General features: G+C 37.5%; 8 protein-coding genes across 8 annotated transcripts in view; 4 read left to right on the top strand and 4 right to left on the bottom strand.

The window, feature by feature from the left end:
- Positions 1-1,663, top strand: part of VTP21DRAFT_3238 (uncharacterized protein) — a gene marked incomplete at both ends in the record, with an annotated part of 3,086 nt that extends 1,423 nt beyond the window's left edge. The window contains one exon of the mRNA XM_069393519.1: positions 26-1,663. Within this exon, the coding sequence (XP_069249242.1) occupies positions 26-1,663 (1,638 nt within the window). The remainder of the gene's footprint in view (positions 1-25) is intronic.
- A 570-nt stretch (positions 1,664-2,233) lies between these two features.
- Positions 2,234-3,290, bottom strand: VTP21DRAFT_3237 (uncharacterized protein; the record flags this gene model as incomplete). The annotated part of the gene is made up of 5 exons (XM_069393518.1): positions 2,234-2,636; positions 2,707-2,948; positions 3,013-3,075; positions 3,141-3,162; positions 3,226-3,290. The coding sequence occupies 5 exons, from the start codon at positions 3,288-3,290 to the stop codon at positions 2,234-2,236; spliced, it is 795 nt and encodes a 264-aa protein (XP_069249241.1).
- An 842-nt stretch (positions 3,291-4,132) lies between these two features.
- VTP21DRAFT_3236 (uncharacterized protein) lies at positions 4,133-5,619 on the top strand (the record flags this gene model as incomplete). Its single annotated transcript, XM_069393517.1, has 2 exons — positions 4,133-4,206; positions 4,278-5,619. The coding sequence occupies 2 exons, from the start codon at positions 4,133-4,135 to the stop codon at positions 5,617-5,619; spliced, it is 1,416 nt and encodes a 471-aa protein (XP_069249240.1).
- A 542-nt stretch (positions 5,620-6,161) lies between these two features.
- VTP21DRAFT_3235 (uncharacterized protein) lies at positions 6,162-7,019 on the top strand (the record flags this gene model as incomplete). The annotated part of the gene is made up of 1 exon (XM_069393516.1): positions 6,162-7,019. One exon carries the CDS (start codon positions 6,162-6,164, stop codon positions 7,017-7,019), a length of 858 nt encoding a protein of 285 aa, XP_069249239.1.
- Positions 7,020-7,967: 948 nt separating this feature from the next.
- On the bottom strand, positions 7,968-8,433 carry VTP21DRAFT_3234 (uncharacterized protein; the record flags this gene model as incomplete). The annotated part of the gene is made up of 3 exons (XM_069393515.1): positions 7,968-8,062; positions 8,154-8,255; positions 8,316-8,433. 3 exons carry the CDS (start codon positions 8,431-8,433, stop codon positions 7,968-7,970), a joined length of 315 nt encoding a protein of 104 aa, XP_069249238.1.
- A 2,424-nt stretch (positions 8,434-10,857) lies between these two features.
- VTP21DRAFT_3233 (uncharacterized protein) lies at positions 10,858-11,779 on the bottom strand (the record flags this gene model as incomplete). Its single annotated transcript, XM_069393514.1, has 2 exons — positions 10,858-11,118; positions 11,204-11,779. 2 exons carry the CDS (start codon positions 11,777-11,779, stop codon positions 10,858-10,860), a joined length of 837 nt encoding a protein of 278 aa, XP_069249237.1.
- A 4,693-nt stretch (positions 11,780-16,472) lies between these two features.
- Positions 16,473-17,174, top strand: VTP21DRAFT_3232 (uncharacterized protein; the record flags this gene model as incomplete). Its single annotated transcript, XM_069393513.1, has 3 exons — positions 16,473-16,501; positions 16,571-16,834; positions 16,898-17,174. 3 exons carry the CDS (start codon positions 16,473-16,475, stop codon positions 17,172-17,174), a joined length of 570 nt encoding a protein of 189 aa, XP_069249236.1.
- A 1,883-nt stretch (positions 17,175-19,057) lies between these two features.
- On the bottom strand, positions 19,058-19,867 carry VTP21DRAFT_3231 (uncharacterized protein; the record flags this gene model as incomplete). Its single annotated transcript, XM_069393512.1, has 2 exons — positions 19,058-19,225; positions 19,304-19,867. 2 exons carry the CDS (start codon positions 19,865-19,867, stop codon positions 19,058-19,060), a joined length of 732 nt encoding a protein of 243 aa, XP_069249235.1.
- Between the last annotated feature and the right edge of the window lie 1,936 nt (positions 19,868-21,803).

Raw genomic sequence — 21,803 nt, 5'->3', positions numbered from 1 at the left:
TGGCGAGTACTTTGTGTTCTCCAAGGGTGCCACCGAACGTATCTTGGATCGATGCGAGGGCAACAGCGACGAACTTACGGAGATGGTGATGCCTCGGGTGAAATTCCTAGCCACGAAGGGTCTCCGCGTCCTCACTCTTGCCTATCGCCGATTCGATGCAAAGGACGAAGCCGAGTCCGCATTTTCTAACCTTTCGCGCAACGAGGTTGAAAACCGGCTCTCATTCCTTGGGTTGGTTGGAATTTATGACCCCCCACGCCCCGAATCGCGTCCAGCTGTGCTCGAGTGCTATGAGGCGGGCATCACGGTCCACATGCTGACCGGGGATCACCCATCGACAGCTGCGGCCATTGCTCGCGAAGTAGGGATTTTACCCGCCGATATTCCGGTTCAGAACAACCCTTTAGTCATGACTGCATCTGAGTTTGAAGCACTCACCGAGGAGCAGATTGATGCTTTAGAAGAGTTGCCACGTGTCATTGCTCGATGTGCACCTGAAACGAAGGTTCGAATGATTGAAGCCCTGCATCGCCGGAAGAAATTTGCTGCTATGACAGGAGATGGTGTGAATGACTCACCCTCTCTGAAGAAGTCCGATGTCGGGATTGCAATGGGAGAGGGTGGATCAGACGTCGCAAAGCAGGCATCGGATATTGTGCTGACAGATGATAATTTCGCCACCATTGTACGTGCAGTCGCTGAAGGGCGCCGCATCTTTGCCAATATTCAGAAATTCTGGGTCCATTTGATGTGCACTAACGTAGCGGAAGTAGTGGTGTTGATATGCGGGCTTGCCGTTAAAGATTCAGCATCCACCTCTATTTTCCCTATGTCCCCACTTCAGATTCTTTTCCTTAACATGGTGACCTCCTCACCCTGCGCCATGGGACTTGGTGTGGAGCCCCCAAGCGCTGGGAATATGCGCCGCCCGCCTCGTCCACGAAAGCAAGGAATCTTCACCAAGGAGGTCATTGTCGATATCCTCTTTTATGGTTTTCTGCTGGGAATTTTCGCTCTTGGCAACTTCATGATTGTTCTATATGGATTCGGAACTGGAATCAGCGGCGCCGATTGCAACCACCACTTACACGAAGGCTGCGAAAATCTCTATCAGGCTCGCGGAACCGGTTTCGCCACGTCGGTCATCATGTTCCTTTTGCATGCAGTTACCTGCCGCAGTTTGCGGGATTCCGAGTGGACACCTGCTCGGTTGATGAACATGTATCGCACCAACAAATTCCTCACATACAGCATTATCATTGGATTCTTGCTTATTTTCCCCATTGTATATATTCCCGGAGTCAATACCGAGGTTTTCCGTCATAGCGCCCTCACTGGACCCGAATGGGGCATCATTCTTGGAGCTTCAATTCTCTTCGTGGTGCTTTCTGAACTCTACAAGTTCGGAAAGCGGAAGGTGTTGACCCCGCTTGACACAGGCAAGGTTCAGGCAGGGTTGCGGTATGACAGTGTCTTGACGGCTCACTCCCAGATGACCAGCATGCGAATCATACGGAAGGAGATTGAGGAACGTGAGAGACTCGGAGAAGGGCCGGAGGTGAATCTCGAGAAAGGATTCTCCGAGAAGCCCGAGGATATAAAAGCAGCTCTGTCGGGTGGAAAAGAACTGGGAGAACAGGCTATTACCGAAAAAGAGAAATAATGTATATGCTTACCTTTTCTCTGTTCGTGATGATTCCTCTGACAAATTTATATTATATATATGTATTGTATATTTTGGTTTTATATAATTATCTATTGGCATATTTTAATAAATCTCGATATACTTTAAAATGTTTCTTCTAAATTGTATATTCCATTACAAACGTAGTAGGGTTGAAGTATGGCGACTTCATATAATGCTATTATCACTGTGTGGGTGGGTGTAATGTCGATAATCACAGTGTTGATTAGAAATCTTTTCTGCTCCATTTATACATGGAAATGGGTAAACCATGATTTTTCAAATTTGCATGTTGACTTTAATTGATGTGTAAATTTATCAATTGAAAATAGATTTCTCGAATAGCAATTTAAGAAAAAATGAGCATTATATTTCTCTATAAGCACCAAATAAATGTCGGGTGGAAATCAACTTCTTTAGAGAACATACAAATCTACATCGTGGAAAAATTGCGTCTAGCATATATAATTATATCAATAAGACAGTTTATGGTTTATTAATTTAGATATACACTAAAGATGAGCTCTGCTAGTTGAATAGGTGGAGTGATCAGAATTTTGCGGCATTGCAGAGTGCGCCTCCATCTAATACAAGCACAGCGCCATTCATATATGCCCCGGCACGCGATGAAAGATAAATACAAACTCCAACCAGGTCCTCAGGAATTCCGATTCGTCCCATTGGGAGAGCGGATGAGATTACCTCTCCTGCGCTGTCTAAAAGATCCTTGCTCATCTTTGACATGAAGAGTCCTGCTGCGATTGAGTTCACAGTAATGCCGCGGAACCCAAGATGGCCGGCAAGCACTTTGGTCAAATGGTTAAGGGCTGCTTTCGAAGCAGTGTAAGGGTATGATGCGAATTGCGAAATACCAATACCACCGACAGAGCTGATGTTAATAACAGAGGAGGGATTGGCCTGACTCGACTTTGCCGTCAACAATGGAAGACAGCTGTCGTATATAAAAATTATAATGGTGGGCCGAATATCCAATACACAAGGGAAAAATTCGGTTAACTTACGCTTGCGTGAGAAAGAATATGCTTGTCAAATTGAGATTCATGACCTTTTCCCATCCAATTCTTTTGAATGTGTCAAACTCATGGTAACTCAGAGCCATCCCCGCATTATTCACCAAAACATCAAGATGGTCCTCGTGTTTCTGCAATTCACTGACAAGGCGAGTAATTTCTTCCTTTTTATGTAGATCGGCTGGAATGCTAAAGCATTTTCCTGGCCCTAATTTGTTAAGCCTCTCGGTGACCTAGAAAAAAAGAGACATGAGAACGAAGCTCTATAGTTTCAGTCTCGCGATAATCTTAATTAACCTCATCACACGCTTCGACAGATCTGCTAGTGATATAGACCTTTGCACCATTTGCTACGTAACCCTAAAGAAGATATATCTAGGTTTATAGGTGATTTTGTGCTGACATACAGCATGTATTTTACATACAGTTGCAATCATTTCACCCATTCTAATTTAGGTTATTTGAAAATATGAGGGATGCTGTTATGAATATTGGAATCTACATTCTTACCCTCTGCTCCCGCCAGTCACTAACACCACCTTATCTTTCACGCTGAAGAGACTAGCCACGTCCATGTTGTCAATTGTAAAGGATGAATATTAAGTTTGAGAAAATGATAATATGTTCAATTTTAACGCTTTTATACTGAAACAGCACGTGAAAAGTTTTTTGAAGTTTCAGAGAAGTAGGTACAAACTAATGGCCTATGACCAAGGAGCAAGTGTATATTATAAAATTGAATCGCGGATATCAGATTGCCGTGTAGGCGACCTCTAACCTCCTCGGAACTTCCCAGTCTTCCTAGGATGCCAACAACATAGCTGGCTTTACTAGCTTTATGAAGTTTGGAATAAGAGAGCCGAAGGTAAAACTAATAAATCACTATAGATTAGACACATCACTAATTGAAAAAATAAACAAGAGGATATACAATAAGCTGAATTCATTTTGTGCTTGTTTTCTTCACGAATATCGGCAGTTATTTGATCTCATTGTTGTTCTTTATTAATATTAAAGATATTACAAGGTCATCAGCCTAGGTTTTACTCCGCGGAATTGAACCTCGGAGTGAAACCTCGGGATAGTCAAAACCTCGGAAATTGCGGGGTATCGTTTGCTGCTCTTAAACTCGCAATTTGAATGGCATCACGTGACTGAAGTTGCTACAGAGGCTTATGCTCAAGCAAGACAAAGAGATTTAGGGAATTTGGAATTATCTTCTACCATGTTTTCCATATATTAAATTAGCGCTCCATTAGCGTTTCGATTTTGAATCACATTATTGTCCACACATATTGTTATGAATCAGCAAAAAACAAATATGCCGAATTTAGCCCCAGGCTCCTTGTTGTCTCCACATTACCATATACTTATTGCTGGCGCAGGTTTTTCAGGAATTGGCATGGCAATTCGCCTTATGCAAGAAGGGTACCATGATTTTATTGTTCTCGATAGAGGTCATGATGTTGGAGGAACTTGGCGTGATAATTGGTAATTCTACAAATATATTAAATCTGAATATTTTGTTTTCAACACTAATTACCGCTAAAATTTATTTTTAGTTATCCTGGAGCATCTTCTGATGTGCCAGGCGATCTTTACTCTTATTCTTTTGCACTTAATCCAGAGTGGACCTGCAATTATCCAGCGCAGCCCGAGACATTAGATTATATGCGGTACTGTGCAGCAAAATACGGCGTATACCCTCATTGCAAATTTGGTCATGAAATCCAAAAAGTAGCGTGGAACGAAATGCGGCAAATATGGGAGGTGGGGTCATCGAGAGGAATGTATACCTGTAAAATCATGATATTTGCCATGGGCGTGCTCACTGCACCAGTATATCCTAAATTTCAAGGATTAGACGAGTTCTCTAAGACCGAGGGGAATAAGGTGTTTCACTCTTCTCGATGGGATTATAGCCACAATTTAAGAGGACGTAAAGTTGCGGTAATTGGTACAGGCGCTTCGGCAATTCAAATTATCCCTGCAATACAACCTCAAGTAGGGAAACTACTGGTAATGCAGCGCACGCCGCATTGGATAGTTCCGCGCTATAATGCTAAGAGGTCTCGTCTATTGAAATGGCTGTATCGTAATATACCGGGTGTTCAAATGTTAGTACGAAATATGTGGTACTGGCTTTTTGAGCTAGTCGTGCTTCCAATGGTCTATCATTACAAATACATGGCGCCTTTTCAAGTACTCTCTACAATACCGATGAGGATGCAAATTAAAGATTCGAAGCTCAGAACAAAGCTGACCCCTAATTACCTCATTGGGTGCAAGCGGATTCTCTTTCATACCGAGTATTATCGCACAATGACAGAGCCTAACGTGTCACTTATAACAGATAAGATAGAAAAATTTGAACCGCATCATCTCGTAACCGAAAACGGAGTTCGCCATGAGGTGGACACGGTTGTCCTTGCTACTGGTTTCCGAGCACCAGACCAACCTTTTGCACATATTGTTTATGGCAGAGGTGGCAAATTAATGACCGAAGCTTGGAGGGATAATATGTCCGCTTATAATGGCACTACAGTACCAGGGTTCCCCAACGCATTTATACTATTAGGCCCAAATACTTGGTTGGGCCAAAATTCCATATTGATAATGATTGAGAGTCAAATCAACTACGTTATTCATGCACTGAAGTATATGGCTGAAAATCACTTGAATACAATTGAAGTCTCAGAGAAAGCTCTAGCAGAGTATGATGAAATGATCGCGAAGAAGCAGAGAAACTCAGTGTGGACAAAAGGAGGTTGCAATAGCTATTATTTGGACTCCAAGGGGAGAAGTCCAATCAATTGGCCCGATTTTGTATACACTTTTTATAGAAGGACTCGTCGATTTGATGCAGAAAACTACGATTCAATGCCTCATAAAATCAGCGGTTAACAAGAACTATATTACGCCACTTATAATGTATATACTGCTTTATGTAGCCTCATTTTACTTTCCTTCGATATTCATATTATTTAACCTGTATTCAAATTCGAAAAGTGTACTTTATTCATATACCGATTTTGACATTGGAAATGTGAATAAAATAATATATAACATTTTCACGCATAGTTAGCTACTAACTAATGGGGATTAGCTTCGAAAAAGGAAAATGTCGATATGTATGATTAGAGTCTATCAGTAGTTTATATTGGTTGAATTATGCCCTGGAAAATCACCAAGCGATGAGTCTATATTATATTAAGTAGCCCCTCTTTTACTAGCAATTTTGGGTGCTACTCTTGCGCACGTGGCTGTAAAGCTGTTCAACAGTTCGCAATCTGCATCAGTCAAATACGAATTGATACACGTGCACATCTAAGAAGAAAAATTCCGGTTATATGTGGTGTTGTTTTGAACAGGAATAACATCCTACACCCTGTTCTCACACATCGCTCTTTTTGAATATTGTATTAAAAAAATTTCCTAACATTACAATGATATCCGCTCATTTCTTTTTTCTTGCTTTAATTCTTGGAGTTTTGTATATAGCTCAAGTAGCCCCAAAAGCCGAACTCCCAGAGACAACATTTTTTGTCGCAAGCGATATTCAAGGCGACCTAGCTTTCCGTCGCGCACTGGCGAACATGCATGACACCGACCCCAAAGCAAAAACCTTTGTCATCAATGGAGACATCACTGGAAATGGTCTTGATACTGTGCCAAATAGGCTGCAGCAAATTTACTGGGCAATTGGAAATCATGATCTATATGCTGCCAAAATCGCGGGATGGCAAAAATTCCCTAATGGAGTCAAGGAAGAGACAATGTTCCGTCGTTTTAAGGAGTTTGATAATACTTCTGAAGTCTATTACGAGCGCGTTCACGATGTGTATCCATTTCTATTTCTTGGAACAGAAAAGTATATGCACTACCATGACCCGGAATTGTATGACGAGGTGTTTATGAGCGCGGATCAACTCAAATGGTTAGAGAAACGCCTGCAGCTTCATGAAGGCTCAGGTAGACCTGTTTTTGTTTATAGCCATCACGTTCTCAAAGATACTATAAGTGGAACCGATGCACTCCAGTATGGTGCAGACTATATACAAGCCAAGGAATTGCTTGAAATTCTCGGGAAATACACTCGAGTCATTCTTTTTACCGGACATACACATTGGGATTTAAATCTTTCGGATTGGACAGTAAGAAAATCCGTCAAAGGGGGATCCACGACCGGATTTCAATACTGGATTTATAGAGAGAATTGTGGCTACGCGGAAGAAATCGTGAAGAAGCGGGGCGATACGAAGAGGCAAAAGTCCTTCATGAAGTATACAAGAATCGTGTTGTAATCAAGGGTCGTGACTCTATTCGTCATAAATGGATTCATCAAGTGGAAATCTCACTAGCAAAAAATGGGCAGTAATGCTTAAACCTTCACATGGTGAGAGTTGTCAATATAAAAATGTATACTTTGCATATGACGATTATTTATTTTGAAGGTGTTGTGTCATTTTTGGTAGTGCTTATTTAAATTGTATTGAATGAAAATAAAAATGCAATATTTTAATTATATACATGATTAGCATTAGGCTTAGCTCCCGTTGCCGCAAGCCATTTAGATAGACAAGATATACCCTGAAAGTCTAAATAGATAGATCGGATTAGAATTGAAAATTTAGAGGAATTTAAAGATAGCTTACCAACAGAGTCTGACGGTTTACATGTGCACTTGCTATTTATTTCCTTTGGTGGACAATGTCTGATAAAAAAAAGCATAGTTAGTAATCCTAATTATTGTTCTGTGATAGCGAGCGTTTAGTCTAACCCATAAGGAGGATGCTTATATCCAAAATCGTCAAAAAAGTGTATTTCGTCATTCCTCAGATATAATGATGCAAATATCGAATGAACTGGCGCGTCACCCCATCTTTCATAAAAAAATCCTCCGGATTTATCTAAATAATCAAAGTATTTCGAATACGCCTCCGAGCGCCATAGCCTGAAATCCGCGATTTCGAAATTAGTCCAAAAGTGACATGAATTATAAGTTTGCCCATCATCATCGCTTATGAACTTTAACGTGTTGTTTGAGGGAAATAAACCGGGATTCGCTTGGATAAACCGGCGCGTAGTGTCCCAAAGAGTGGGTATTGTAATCATAAACTCATGCATAGTAATAGTGAAGCCTAATATTTGGGCAATGAAAATGATTAGCAGAAAACGCAGATATGGTAAACTTTTGAAACATATACCATATTTAATATTATTTTCTTGCATAAAAACGAATGGATCGTAATCTATTTCACAAGAGAATTGAGCAGTAGGCTCAACGCGCCAATAATAATCATAATCTTGAAGTAGCGGGTGGCGGTAGAAAAATCCAGATTCGAATCTATGAAATATAATTAGAAAAAGTATAAAATCTTAACATGAATTTCATATAGGTAAACTTTTTTACCTGCACATATGCCTGTATGACAAACTTCCTCCATAAATGACCTTATTTTCCATATTTTTGCGAGCAAACCGTGCTACTTCCTCGTCAACCCAAGGGGGGATACTCCAGTGTTCTTTAGGAACAACACCTAAATTATAAAGAACTTTTTGGATAAACTGGCTTGTTATCCACCAGAAACAGTAATTACCATAGTGAGTTGATGAGTTTGTAACTTCGCTCGTAACCTCTTTGAACGCATCGGTGAATTCCTCATCGTTCAAAAAAACCCACGGATAACCATATTTCTTATTGAAAGTATCTTCCATTTGTTGGATAGCTCTTCTTAGATGCATCGCATCTGAATTTCGCGCCAAAACGACAAAAACAGCACGAGGGCGTTGCGGTTTAGTGCTAATTTCGTCCTCATAATAAGAGGTATCATCGAAAGAAAAAGAGGATCTTAAGAAAGAAAACCTAGAAATGACAAAATAGTATAATCCGATGAGGATGAGAAATGTGAATATTGGTTTATATAAAGAAGGGCCAAGGTAAGCTTTATGCATATCTTTATATTTAATTGTCTTTTGAAGGAGAGTGAGAAAATATTAAAAGGTTGGTTCAATCTATTTAGCTTATATTTAGAAGATAAGGAACTAATCTTTTAATCATTATCAAAACCCATGAAATAAAGTTGTGAAAATTTACGAATGTGCAAATCTTTTCAGCCATTCGTATACATGATTTGGGATTAAGTTCCCCTACCGGAGAATTTTGATAACCAATGTAAATGATATAGAAATTTCATCAAAGATACAAATCATTACGATATTTCATCCGTAATTCGGCAATATTTTTTATAGTTAGTTTCTAATTTACTTACTTTCCTAAGTATGACAATATTCATTTTTTCTAAATAATCCACAGTAATTACATAGTGGCATTGTTCAAATTCAATACGGTTTTGAGGAAAAATAGATGTGCGCTAATAATAACAAAGGATAATTAAGAGATATTGTAGTATCGATTCTAAATGTCATGCAAAATTTGCCTGTTGATTCACATAGATGAGCCGAGACAGAATTGTTACGAATTGTTAGATTGACAATTATCCGATTATGCCCGAATTTTAATCCAAAGCTGATAGATAATGAATAGCTTTGATAAAATAAATTCGCAAATATATATATATTTTAAAAAACGGCCCATATCAACATACAGTTTTTGTTTTTCGACCAGCGCTTGTGGATCTATTTTGTGGAAATAAATTGAACGATGAATCGTATTTTAAAGGAATAAGTATTTCACGCTGATTAAAATGCTCGCTTTTTACTCTAATTCTATGAAAATCACAGATATAGGACTCGTTTGTCACCAACGAAATTATTTTGACTTTGAAATCAGCGTGCTACTTTAAATAAAATTGATATTGGACCTCCTAGTGCATATACAATAAATTTGATTCATTATTAATTGGACTGAAATCATATTATTTAAGGGACTTATCGGTATCCATAGGTATAAAGAACATTTAATTGAATTGATTTCACAATATAACTTTAAGCCTAGTTTTCATTGAAATTGGGACCTTTGCACAAATCTTCAACCTGTCTCTCGCACCACCTGCCACGGCCACCAAATAGGTTAATATCCTTAAGGCAGTCGCAAATTGCTAGTCCAATGTCCCTCCTACAAGCGCATTTGAAGGGATCACGCTTGTCACGGCATTCATCAATAATTCTGCAGGCAGATTTGCAAGAGCGATGAGGAACATTTTCACAGCTTTGAGGAGGGGCAGCTTCTTGCGCGCAAACAAAAGAAAGCGCCGAAATGAGACCAGCGAGATAGTAAAGCTTCATACCTTTTGTTGATGATTTATCGAGGAAACTATATTTAAGGGTATTATAGGACAAAGGACAAATAAATTAAGTGCTTATATACAAAAAAGAAGCTTCCCATTTACACAATAATTCCCACGACAAATATAAAGAGTATTATCTAATAGTAAGTTAACTTAAATCGTTTGGTCTTTCTTTAATAGAGGATTTTGATTTCTTGATATTCCCAGTGCACGTGCGACGTATTACAACTATTGTAGAATAAGCTTTTACTACGATTTTATTAAATTCTAACAATATTAAACCTACTCTTCCTAGAAGTATATTTAAGCTCTTTCTTCACATAAAAAGTAAATTGAACTTTATTCAAAATTTTATGAATAAATAATTTTAGTAGATATTAACCAAAGCCATTCAATCTGCTGATTCTATGTCTAATATCATTGTAAATCATAAAGAGTGCAAGGTTTCTCACGCCTATATTAACTCTATGGTCTGGAGTGAAAATTTATTTAATTACAACTTAACTTTACTAAACTGTAAATCATCAAATATACTGTACATGAAAAAAGTCCTATCAAATACTCTTGTTTTAATCATTGGAAGAGAATGCATTGGAAATTGTCAAGGCACTCTAAAACTAGATCACGATTTTACACCTGAATAACTTTCAGAGATGAATTGGAACATTATCATGTATATATTCTTCAATTGAAGAGAAATAATTACCATTTTTTCTTTTGTTGTCAAGGCTATGATAACCAGATTTTTTGTAATTATGTAATTAAACGCTTACGAGTAGAAAGGATCAAAATTTACTATTTCTTTTTTTTGTGTGTGCGAATAATTGTAATTTCAGTGGGTTTAATAAATTGTTGAGAGTAGCTATAGCCACTTGGGTAATTTTTATTTTCACTATAATGCTATCGTCCTATTTTTCCCAGGCTTGAAACCCATGCCATAAAACATAGAGTTATAGGCACCCATAACGTCTCCTTTCATCACAAATTCTGGAATACATTGCGATAAACTGATACCATGCCAAACAAAGTGTTGCAAAACATAATATTTTGTAACTGGATAGTAGCCGGAGCATACCGGATCATAAGGTTGGATACATTGTATTACGGGACCTTTATATTCAAGGCTCTTGGAGAAAATTTCGTATTTACGAGCCTAAATATATAGCGAAATAAATCGAATAAAAGATCACGGCAAGTCAATTGGTAGCGAATTTTAAATGAAAATAATCATATCATACCTTAAACCCAAGGAATGCTGGCGGAGTATGTGGGGCTAAATCGTAGTTGCTGACAAGTCGTTTGGTAAGGATATTATAACTGTCATAATATTCCACAAATTTTGCATTTCCCAGATGCGGCTCTCCAACAGTTACGGCAACGAGCTTATTTCTGTCAAGCTCTTTAACAGTCTCGAGCAAATTCAGAGTCTGCAAAACTGTTAGCCAGCCTCCAAGACTCCATCCTACTACCTCTACTTCATAACCAGGATGTTGCAAAAGCTGCTCTCGCACCATTGGTGTTACTCGTTGGAACATGGGTTTTGCTACCTGATAAATGCCATAGTGGACACGTGCTCCAGGAGCAGAGGGATGATTATAAGGTACTAAAACAGCTAATGCTTGTGGTAGCCAATTAATCATAGCTGAGCTTGCTCTAATGGCTACCACAATCGCCCTGCGTTCATTGTCTACTCCAATAAATCCTTCTATGTCTGCGACGCTTGCAACAAACGAGTCAACGACTGTAAGACTTGGAAACTCTTTGCAGTATGGAGCGGAGCAATTCAATGGGCCAGGCTTAATAGTTGGGCACATGGTTATACTGGCAAGTTTAACGTATTGTGCGCATGCTTTAATTTGTTCTGCATTGAGTTCATAGTGATCTATATTAGTAGGAATTGTTCGCAGAACTTGGCTGAGTGGATTTGCGGTTATTTGGCCTGAAAGCAGGAAGAAAAAAATGACTAAAATGATCATTTTAAGATGGAGACATTACTGGTAAGTTAAATTGTTCGCATAGATTCTTTACATATAAAAGTATTAAATAGACAAGTCATTAAATCCTGCGAAAGAAAGAGAGAGTGGTGTGGGAATATGGAATAAAGGCAACCCTAAGATTTGAGGATACAATAATTGTTATGGTAATCATTCTTCAAGAATTCCCCGGCAATTCAATCCTAGATTAATCCATATCGAGCAATTAGATTTTTCGCGGTCGCAACTTACTCGTTTAATTCAATCATAACATTGATTAAATAATTTACTCGTGTTACATAGATCAACTTTGAATTTGATACCCCAGCGATCTTGTTTTTACAGTTTATACAAGGCTATCAAGTATATCTAAAGATAGTTTGTTGTAGGATTTTTACAATAGAAATTACACCATTTTCTTTTTCCTAAATTAATTGATAAATGGTTCGTGTACTTTTTGATAAAAAATAAATACATCATTACTAACTACAATATATTTTTGTTTTCTAGGCTTATCAGATGTCAGTAATTTTTCTTAAACGTTAGGGTAACCACATTTACTGTTCACTAAAGTAACTACTAAATGTGTACACTGTAGTTAGATTAGCATATACATTGATTGTAGATTGATAGATTCATTACCGAAAATTGAGAGGGATATCGATTTAATTTTTCACTGGAAAAATCTCGTGACACAGTATATTGCTATGATAGATCTTTCTAGATCTAGATCATAATAAATAACACCACGGATTTAAATATACAATATATATTTTTATTTACTCGGAAATTATTTGCGTATTAAATTTTAACAAATGACTTATATTTTAGGTTTGAAATTATGGGTCTATCACAACCCTAACAATGGTTCAATTGTTTGAGAGTTCCTAAAAGCTAAGTCAACCAATTGTAAGCTATTCTAAATTTTAAAAGTTTGTTAGACCCTGGACAAAGTTCTCTGCTTGTACGTGATTTAACTTTATTGAGAATGTTAGCCCTTGTCACTTTGCAGATATATGCTTTTAAATTATCTACTGAATCCTGTATGCAATCGCATTCCCTCAATGTATTTTCGTATGCTTATTTCAAGCTTATTCATATTATTTTTAAATAATTTCAAGTTGATTGTCAGTGCTAAGTGTAATACAAATCCTAATAATGGGCCAATTCATATAAAAAACTGTTCATTTGATAGACTTAATTTACTCTTTCTTAACCTAGAAATCAGTACATTTCCGCCTCGTGGGATTAAAGGCATATCTTCTTCTAAATCTTGCCCCATTGGAAAGTGTCACCAAGCTGACAAAGAACTCGTAAATTTGTGTCGTATAAGGGCGTTGATATTGACTGGGCAAACATTTCACGCACAACATGAGGGTGGAAGAATGACAAATAATTTAATTGCTGGCATCAATTGTTTCAATGGTACAATGGAGTTCCACAGACTCCCTCTTGATGGCAAGAAAACGATACGCATTCAATACGATATACCATTTAGTCATTACGTGGACTGGATTCGTGAAATCCAACCCTATGTGTATCTCGGTGTCACAGCGACATTGGATAATCCTATACCAGCCTTCTTTTTCACTCTAGATTTTAGAAAATCAATTTTGGAACCCAACGCCATATATTAAATAGGATGTGGTGTCTATTGGCTCTTTGATTTTAACTTTATTCTTCTATTTTCTGAATATTGCTAAGTAAAAAAAATTCATATCTGCTTTAAATAGTTAATATTAACATCAATGTGGCTTAGCATCGAGGTGTTTGTTGTCACATATGTTACTTTCAGATCTTCTTAATCTCTGTGTTTACGTAGCTACGTCATCATTTAATGGATATATATACGTTCATTTGAGATTGTAATAAATCATACGGAGTTAAATCTTTCTCTCCAACAAAAACCCCCCGTCACATTTGCTGTGACAGGATTTTCAGTTGGAGATAAAGATATATATATATTGTATATAATATATCTCGTAGAGCCACTTATTACGCTCAACACTCATAAGTGGACATATGACGGTCATTAGGAAGAAATTGGAAAGTGTCAGCCACTAGATGCTTGGGAAGTTCGAAAAAAAATTGATCAATACTGATGTGACCAAGAGAAATTTTGATTCCTGGCAATATCGATATCTCAATGAGCAACCAGCTCGCTCCATTCTTTATGTCTCGTTTGGATCAGCAATAACCCATAGCAAAGATCAACTAATCGAGCTTCTTCATGGTTTCAGATAATCCAAACGATGTGTTCATTGAAGCTTGAGCAATGACCAGCTAATTTTTCTACCCAAAATTGAGATGGTATCTCCTATAGATGGAGCTTTCGTATACAACAATGTAACGATAGTACAATGGGCGCCACAAGAAATGATACTCTCACATTCAAGTTGCGACACGTTCTTAACTCACTGTGACTGGAATTCTTCTTTAGAAAGCTTGACCCACGGGACTGGGACAATACATTGGTGATCAACCCGCCAACTTCAAACTACTTATAAAACTGAGAACGGGATTGTCTTTCGAATTCAGCAATTGTCTATCTCCCTCTAGTAGGTCTTCGAACCCAAAATTGATCTATGCCAAAGAAGTCGCATTGACAATTGAAAGGTTCTTTGCTGCCAAAGATAACGGCGAAAATATGTTCACTAAGAAAGCAAGTGAAATTAGTACTGAGCTAAGGGCTACGTGGACGCCGAAAGGAGATGCATATCATGCGCTTTCTCAATTTAAGTCAAGTATTGAAAATTGTATATTATAATAAGATTTTATGTTTTTATCATTTGAGCTAATATGACGATGCTGAAGAATAATTGGCTCTATTAGAATAAATTAAACCTTGAAGTTGATGATATCGAAGGCTTAAATATTATTGCACAGCCTACATTCATGATAGAGTCATCTCATTGCTAATTCTTCTGACTCTCAAAATGGCTACATTCTCATAGTGAGCATAAGCAGAAAAAGATTGAAATAAGTGAATCCAGCATTGGGTTTGAGCTTTTCTGCAAAAAAAACTTCATCAATCCAAGCCACGTATTTAGCGGCTTTATATGCTATAAGATGAAACAAAAATGTCCGTATTCCTGTTTCGTATGCGCTGTTCAAGTCAACGGCGCGGGACAGAATACTTCTTACTTTAGCCTAGCGTATGCGACGGCTTAAGGGAAATGGACAAGGCAAAGTCAGCAGTCCACGCTTCACTTCCCTCCCCTCTTCTTGGAACGGCCGAGGAAACATCTCCTTGGTAGGTTCATATTTATAGCAAAATCACGTTCAGATTATCGTACGATTTTTTTTTGTTTACTTTTTCTTTATTCTTTGTACCAGCTCATTTTATCCAATAAATCGGCCTCATCATTGTGAAGCGTGGACTGCTGACAAAGTCCGCAGTCTATTGAAGAATAAGCAGAACTCATGGAGACTTCAATTATATATAGCTCTGCACTCCATAGGAACTGTAGAGTACTCTTGCATTGCTTTGGTTAATTTTGTTAGCATTGACGGTGTGTGCCATATGGTATCCCAAGATTTTGAATAAATGAACACTGCTTAGAAGATTTATGGAAATTTAAATTCTGCAGCTTAACTTGTAGCAAAGTGTGGGCCACAGGATAACACGTAAGGAGAAGATACACTATCGAGGATCAATAGTTAACTTATTTACATGAAATATAATTACACTGAAGATAAATATTTATCTTTACTGCTTTAACAGTATTTAATACTTAAAAATTTAAAATTTGTATTCAATATAAAATGGTTAAATATGTCATCTTATTGCTTAGTCAATTTTAATGATAATAATCATAATATGGATCGTAACCAAAACTGGTTTGCGTCGTAGGTTTTATGCAATAAGTTGTCCTGGATATGCAATTATAGTCATCCCACTTTAAACAGCGTGTGGTCCTAGTTGCCCCATAATTACAAATAGGTGATCGATGACCGGCATTAGTTACTCGCACGGCCCAAACCAAACCAGTGAGTAATAATAAGCCTAACAATAGCACCGCACCCATTCTTGACCTCGGGAAGCATATGCCTAATATCAATGATGCAGAGCATATCAGTCCGAGTACAAAGTTTTCTATCTTGATTCTTCGATTCATTTTGATAGATAAAGTCAGAATATTTTACGGCGAACCCGTATATTTGCATGAACTCTTCAAGAATTCAAAATAATTTGCCATTCATGCGCCTATAGCATAGTAGAAAAATACTTTTAGGAACTAGTCTAATTACATTTAACTTTTCCCCCCCGGTTTTTAAAATTTAAGAACTTCTAAAAGCAATATCGATCCCATGTTATATGAGATTTGTTTTTATATAAAGGGGGTAAAGTATATTCCTTCAGCACATGCTGTGGAATATTTTATCCAGCTGCGTTGAGATAAACGTTCACAGACCAATACCATAGCGGTTGTAATAATTCTGTTTGAAGCGTATCAACCAAACTTTAGGCTACTCTTTATTTTTCTCTTATTGTCCAACATTCAATTTTTCATTATATTTAGTTTAATGCGAAATGGCGCCTCTGAAAGTTATTGGAGCAGGGTAAGAAAAGATTTATTATAATCTCAGGCAATCCTCTTCATCATTATAATTATGCCTTTACTCTCTAAGATTTGGGAGAACGGGAACACTCTCCTTGATGGTTGCGCTTGACCAACTTGGCTTTGGTCCTTGTTATCACATGTTCCGATTACAAAAAGACCATATCCAAAAGTTTATTGATGCGGCAGATGGTAAAGAAGTAGATTGGGATGAGGTTTTCAAAGACTTTAACTCGTGCGTCGATTGGCCGACAACAGCATTCTACAGAGAATTATTGGAAAAATACCCTAATGCCAAAATAGTGTTAACCATACGGGATACACCTGAAGAATGGTATTGTAATTAATAGAATACTCACGTTATATTATTAATCAAATTCCTCTTTCCTATCTGAAGGTATGAGAGCGCCCGCGACACTATATTTAGCCCAACGTTCAGTGAAGACTGGTTGAGATGGTTATCTCTCTACTTTCTATATACTAACACCCTTCGGCAAAAAATGGCTCGTAAAGTGATTGCTATCCGTACCTTTCATGGTGGTGTCCGTGATAAAAATTGGGCTATTGAAGTTTATAACAAGCGCATTCAAGAAGTAAAGCATATGGTGCCGCCAGATCGTCTTCTCATATTTAATGCAAGTTTTAATCCCTGGTACGAAGAAATTATAGCCTAATTATTACTTCATGTAGGTAAAAGAAGGGTGGGAGCCACTTTGCAAATTTCTAGAAGTTCCAATCCCTATTGGCCCATTTCCTAGAGTCAACGACAAAGAAAGCTTTCTATTGCAATCTGAGCTTAAAAATACTTACTTGAAAATAATCTTCACGGTATTCACACTAATATTATCCAGTATTATGTGGTGTTTTCTATAAAATAAGACAAATTTCATAATTCCTTTTGGGCGAGAGCCCAAAGGTTCTCTCCCCGGATGGTATGTGCTTCTTCGGAACCCTAATCACGCTTTATTCATAGTCATGGGAAAATAATAAAATATCAAAAGTAAATAATTCAATTATATACTGGTTGGAATATTTCAAATTTCTGTTTTTAGAAGTAATATAAACTAAAACAACTAAAAAATTCATATTAAGATGGCATCAGCTATTCTTGCTCTCTAGCTTTTTCAAAGCCTCCGAATTATGCGCTAAGAATTAGTTATCTTCTATGCTTGACAACAATGAACAATGAATACACCTTAGAACAAATTTTCGACAGACTGGACCACCTAGAATAACGATATAAACATCGACAAAAGAGGAATTCCTGGCAGTACGAGGATGAAACTGAGAGCTCTCACTCTAAAAATTATCCAGAAGAAGAAAAGTTGGTTTCCGCCATTGAAGCATGCGAGGCTGGAGTGTACGATTTATAAGAGAATGTCAGACACTTAGGCTGAGGAATAGATCACGATTACTTGGACCACATGTGTAACGAGAGTAGTTTCTGACTTTCGGACTTCTATAGTAAAATAATAGTAGAAATAATAGAGGAAAATAAGAGTAAGAATCAGAAGACAAATAGTTGAACTATTTAAAGAAAAAAGAGAAAAGCAATAAACAGGATTTAACCCTTACAAACAAACAAGTTAAAATTTAAGTTCAAAATAATATCCTGACAACCTGCCTGTTTCAAACGATTGATATTGCTATATGTTCATTTTGCTTCTAGAGCCTCCGAAAATGCTAGAAAGGATACATGATGTTCGGTTAGATTGTGGGTGGGCTATTCGAGAGATTCGGACAGTTTCATCTCTCTCTATTGAAGATGTATTTGAGAAGAAGTTAAAGTAATTAGGGCATCTGTATATTGTATCTGCTAGAAAAAACTTTTTAACTCTTAGTTTTGTCTTTAGATTTTCAATTCTTTGACTTTGCTCTCGGCTTCTACGTTGGAATCCAATTTATTAAATCGGGTGAAATGAACCAAAAATAGTTATTTACTTCAACGTTTGCTATAAGATTTTCTACTACTGAAAGTATTCGTTCCACTGCGGCAATCCCAAGAGCTGTGACGGCGTGTCAAACAGCTATTAGTATATTCGTACTATTGGTTAAATGCCCAACCATCGATCCAGACGCTGCTGGAGCTTCACCAGGTACTGCACCTAGTACAACTGATCTGATTCGTACCCAACAAGAAAAGAAGCAATGGTATTCAATGTCGTAACACTAGATATTCACAAAAACCAGAAGATTGCGCTGGTTGGAGCTTTTGGCTGTTGAAATTCTACTCTCGTTTCATTACTAATGCAATAATACGACACAGATTCTGGCGATGCACAAATGGAAAGAGTAAACATACAAGATTGGCAACTGAAGGCTTAGAATAGCGTAAAACGCCATCTAGAATATTTAATACTTTTCATATTAGCTAATAGAGTTATATTATGGAGTGCTGTTGCACGCTGTAGTTATTCAATATGAATCCAAAGAGAATTGAACGAGATTTAATGCCTAAATCACAAGGTTGAATTAAATACTAGCACTGTCGATTTTTTTATTTATTAAATATATAATCTTCAATAAATTGGTAATAAGTCTGACTAAATTGCATTTTTTAAGGAGAATTTCCTCCCTTCTTGCCGAAATCTTCCGCGGCTTTTCGACTCTGTATGAGGTAACTGGACATGGGAAGGTGTTTGCTAGCAAGGTTACTAAGGCTACCCGCAGGATCATTTCTCCAGTCGCGTAGAAGCTCTCCAGCAACAGCAAACCAATTGACCAACTAATTTTCGCGTGAAATTGAAAACTTTAGTAAGCATATATACAGTATGCTGCCTCTAATGCCATCTTAATAATTTACCTGAATTCCAGCTCGGCTCATTCTGTCCCAAGCAGCATATCGAGTAACCTCATTAAAAGTGCCTGAGGCATCCGTAACGACAAAGACTTCATAGCCTTCATTGATAGCGGACAAAGCAGCAAAAGCAACGCACACATCAGTTACGATTCCGGAAATGAGCAGTTGTTTACGACCGGTAGCCTTAACTGCATTGACAAAATCAGCATTATCCCAGGCATTAATTTGTCCAGGCCGAGGAATAAAGGAGGCGTTCGGAAAGGTTTCTTTAAGTTCAGAGAATATTGGGCCATTGGGACCATCCTCGAAACTAGTTGTCAAAACAGCAGGCAAATTAAAGTACTTCGAGATATCGGCTAGGGCCAGAACGTTGTTCTTAAACTCGACTGCACTGAAATCTTGAACAAGGGAACCTAGGCCTGACTGATGATCAATGAAAAGCACAGCAGCATCGTCTGCTCTAATTCGTTTATAAAGATCCCGTGATGATGTAGTGTTGCTATCTACATCTGCAAATACGACGCTAATGAAGAAAGTGGCAATTGAAAAGAGTCGCGTAAACTTCATCTCTTTCTATTTTTTATGATAATACAATTTGGGGTAATGGGATCTCCGAGTTTTGGATTTGCCCGAGTTTTTATATCCATAACGATGGATATGCTTTCGAAATCCAATATTGATTCCAATATTAGTAAGTCGAACTCATTACTAAGGGTAAAGCTAGTTTTACATTACCTATAAATGCAAAGTATTTCCGTCCTATTACTAAATATATACTATTTTTATTCCTAAAAGAGCTATCAGTTTCCTGCTAGCCATCGGTTTTTTTATCTCCGATGGTACGCTCGAGATAGTGTGAACTTATGTTTTGTGTTAGCCCAGGCTTTTTTACTCTTTGACGGTGGTTATTCTTCAAAATCCAGTATAGATTTCAACTGTAGTAAATTGAACTCCGAACTTACTAAGGATAAAATAAGTCCCCACACAACCTATATTAGTAAATCTCAGCCCTATCACTATATATATACTAGCCATTTTCCAAAAAGAGCAATCAGTTTCCTACGGTTTCTAGCCCCGATGGTAAGACGCTCTGTTTTGCAAAAATTTTTAAGCATCCTAAATCGTGAGAAAACAATGCTTATTTTGATATTTTATTCAATTCCCTTTTTCGACTATTCGCTCTAATTAAAATAAGATAAAGGTGTTTGAATTAAATAATAAGGCGCAAGAATTTTGGAACGAGATGACGGAGCAGAATATTTCCGAAAACACCGTTCGCAGGACACCTCATTGCAATTATTTTGTTGCTAAAGTTCGAAGAAAAAGTTCTCTTCATACAAAAAAGCAACGCATTAGGAGATTGCAGTTCGCATGAAAATACATGACTATTGAAGATTTAAAAAGTATCATCTTTTCAGATGAGTGCCAAATCCGCGCTTTTAGTGATGAAACGCGAGAGTGGTACTGAAAGAGGCGTGAAGAACCACTGCAAGCGAGCCATATACAGTCGGTGGTAAATCATGGAGGATGAAGCATAGTGATGTGGGGCTATATGACCTTTCTTGTCATCGGATTTTCATTCCGTATAATAAAAGGTGTTGATGCTGAGCTTTAATCGCGAATCCTAGATGATGAATTGACGACGACACTCAAGTGGTATAAACTCAGCAAGCAGGATAAAACATTTCAGCATGATAACGTTCCTAAACATAAAGCAAAGCTCGTTGAACGATGGTTCCAAACCAACGTGATCCAAGTTCTTGATTGGCCGTCTCAATCTCCCGATCTAAACCCCATAGAGCAACTATGGAGTGAAGTAGAAAGACAACTGAGGGTTCGATTCCCACATATAACGGGACAAGACGATCTGTGAGAAAGTGTGAATATCGTCTGGGAGTCACTCAAAAGGATTATTGTTATAAGCTTATTAATACGGTGCCAGAGCGGATTCAAGAAGTTATCAAGACTAGAGGTGGATATACTGAAATGTAGTCAGAGTGTACTTTATTCTAAATCCTGGCAATTTGTTATAATGGGTCTCTGGAGAAAGGGAATAAAAAGTTGAAACCATGGGATTTTCAATGGGGTGGTTCACGCTACCGATTTTTCTGATTATTCGCTTAAAATTAAGCGAAATCCTGCATTTTAACTGGCTAATTTGGTTTCAGCAGAATACTCAGAAAATCGTAATAATCGCTTAAAAATAATCACCTCTCGATTCGCGTTTTTGGCTGAAACGAATTTATCATAACTTGATTCACAAGTTAAAATATCTTATCTTTATCACAGTGGGAAGTTCCATTAAATTATGCATGATGAAGATTTAGTACATTACAGGGGTTACCCAGACAATCTCCAGGGTTCAAATAACAAGGTTCAAAGAATTATATAGATGAACTACTATAATACTGTTGGAACTGATTAAGAGTATATTAATAAAAGGAAAGAAGACAGATAGAAGGGATAACACAAATAACACACACTACTTGAGAATTCAAAAGAG

This window comes from Calcarisporiella thermophila (assembly GCF_041956535.1).
Source record: "Calcarisporiella thermophila strain CBS 279.70 unplaced genomic scaffold VTP21scaffold_17, whole genome shotgun sequence".
NCBI classification, from domain to species: domain Eukaryota; kingdom Fungi; phylum Calcarisporiellomycota; class Calcarisporiellomycetes; order Calcarisporiellales; family Calcarisporiellaceae; genus Calcarisporiella; species Calcarisporiella thermophila.
Note: the sequence above shows the minus strand (reverse complement) of the source record. Positions and strands in the feature narration are given on the sequence as shown.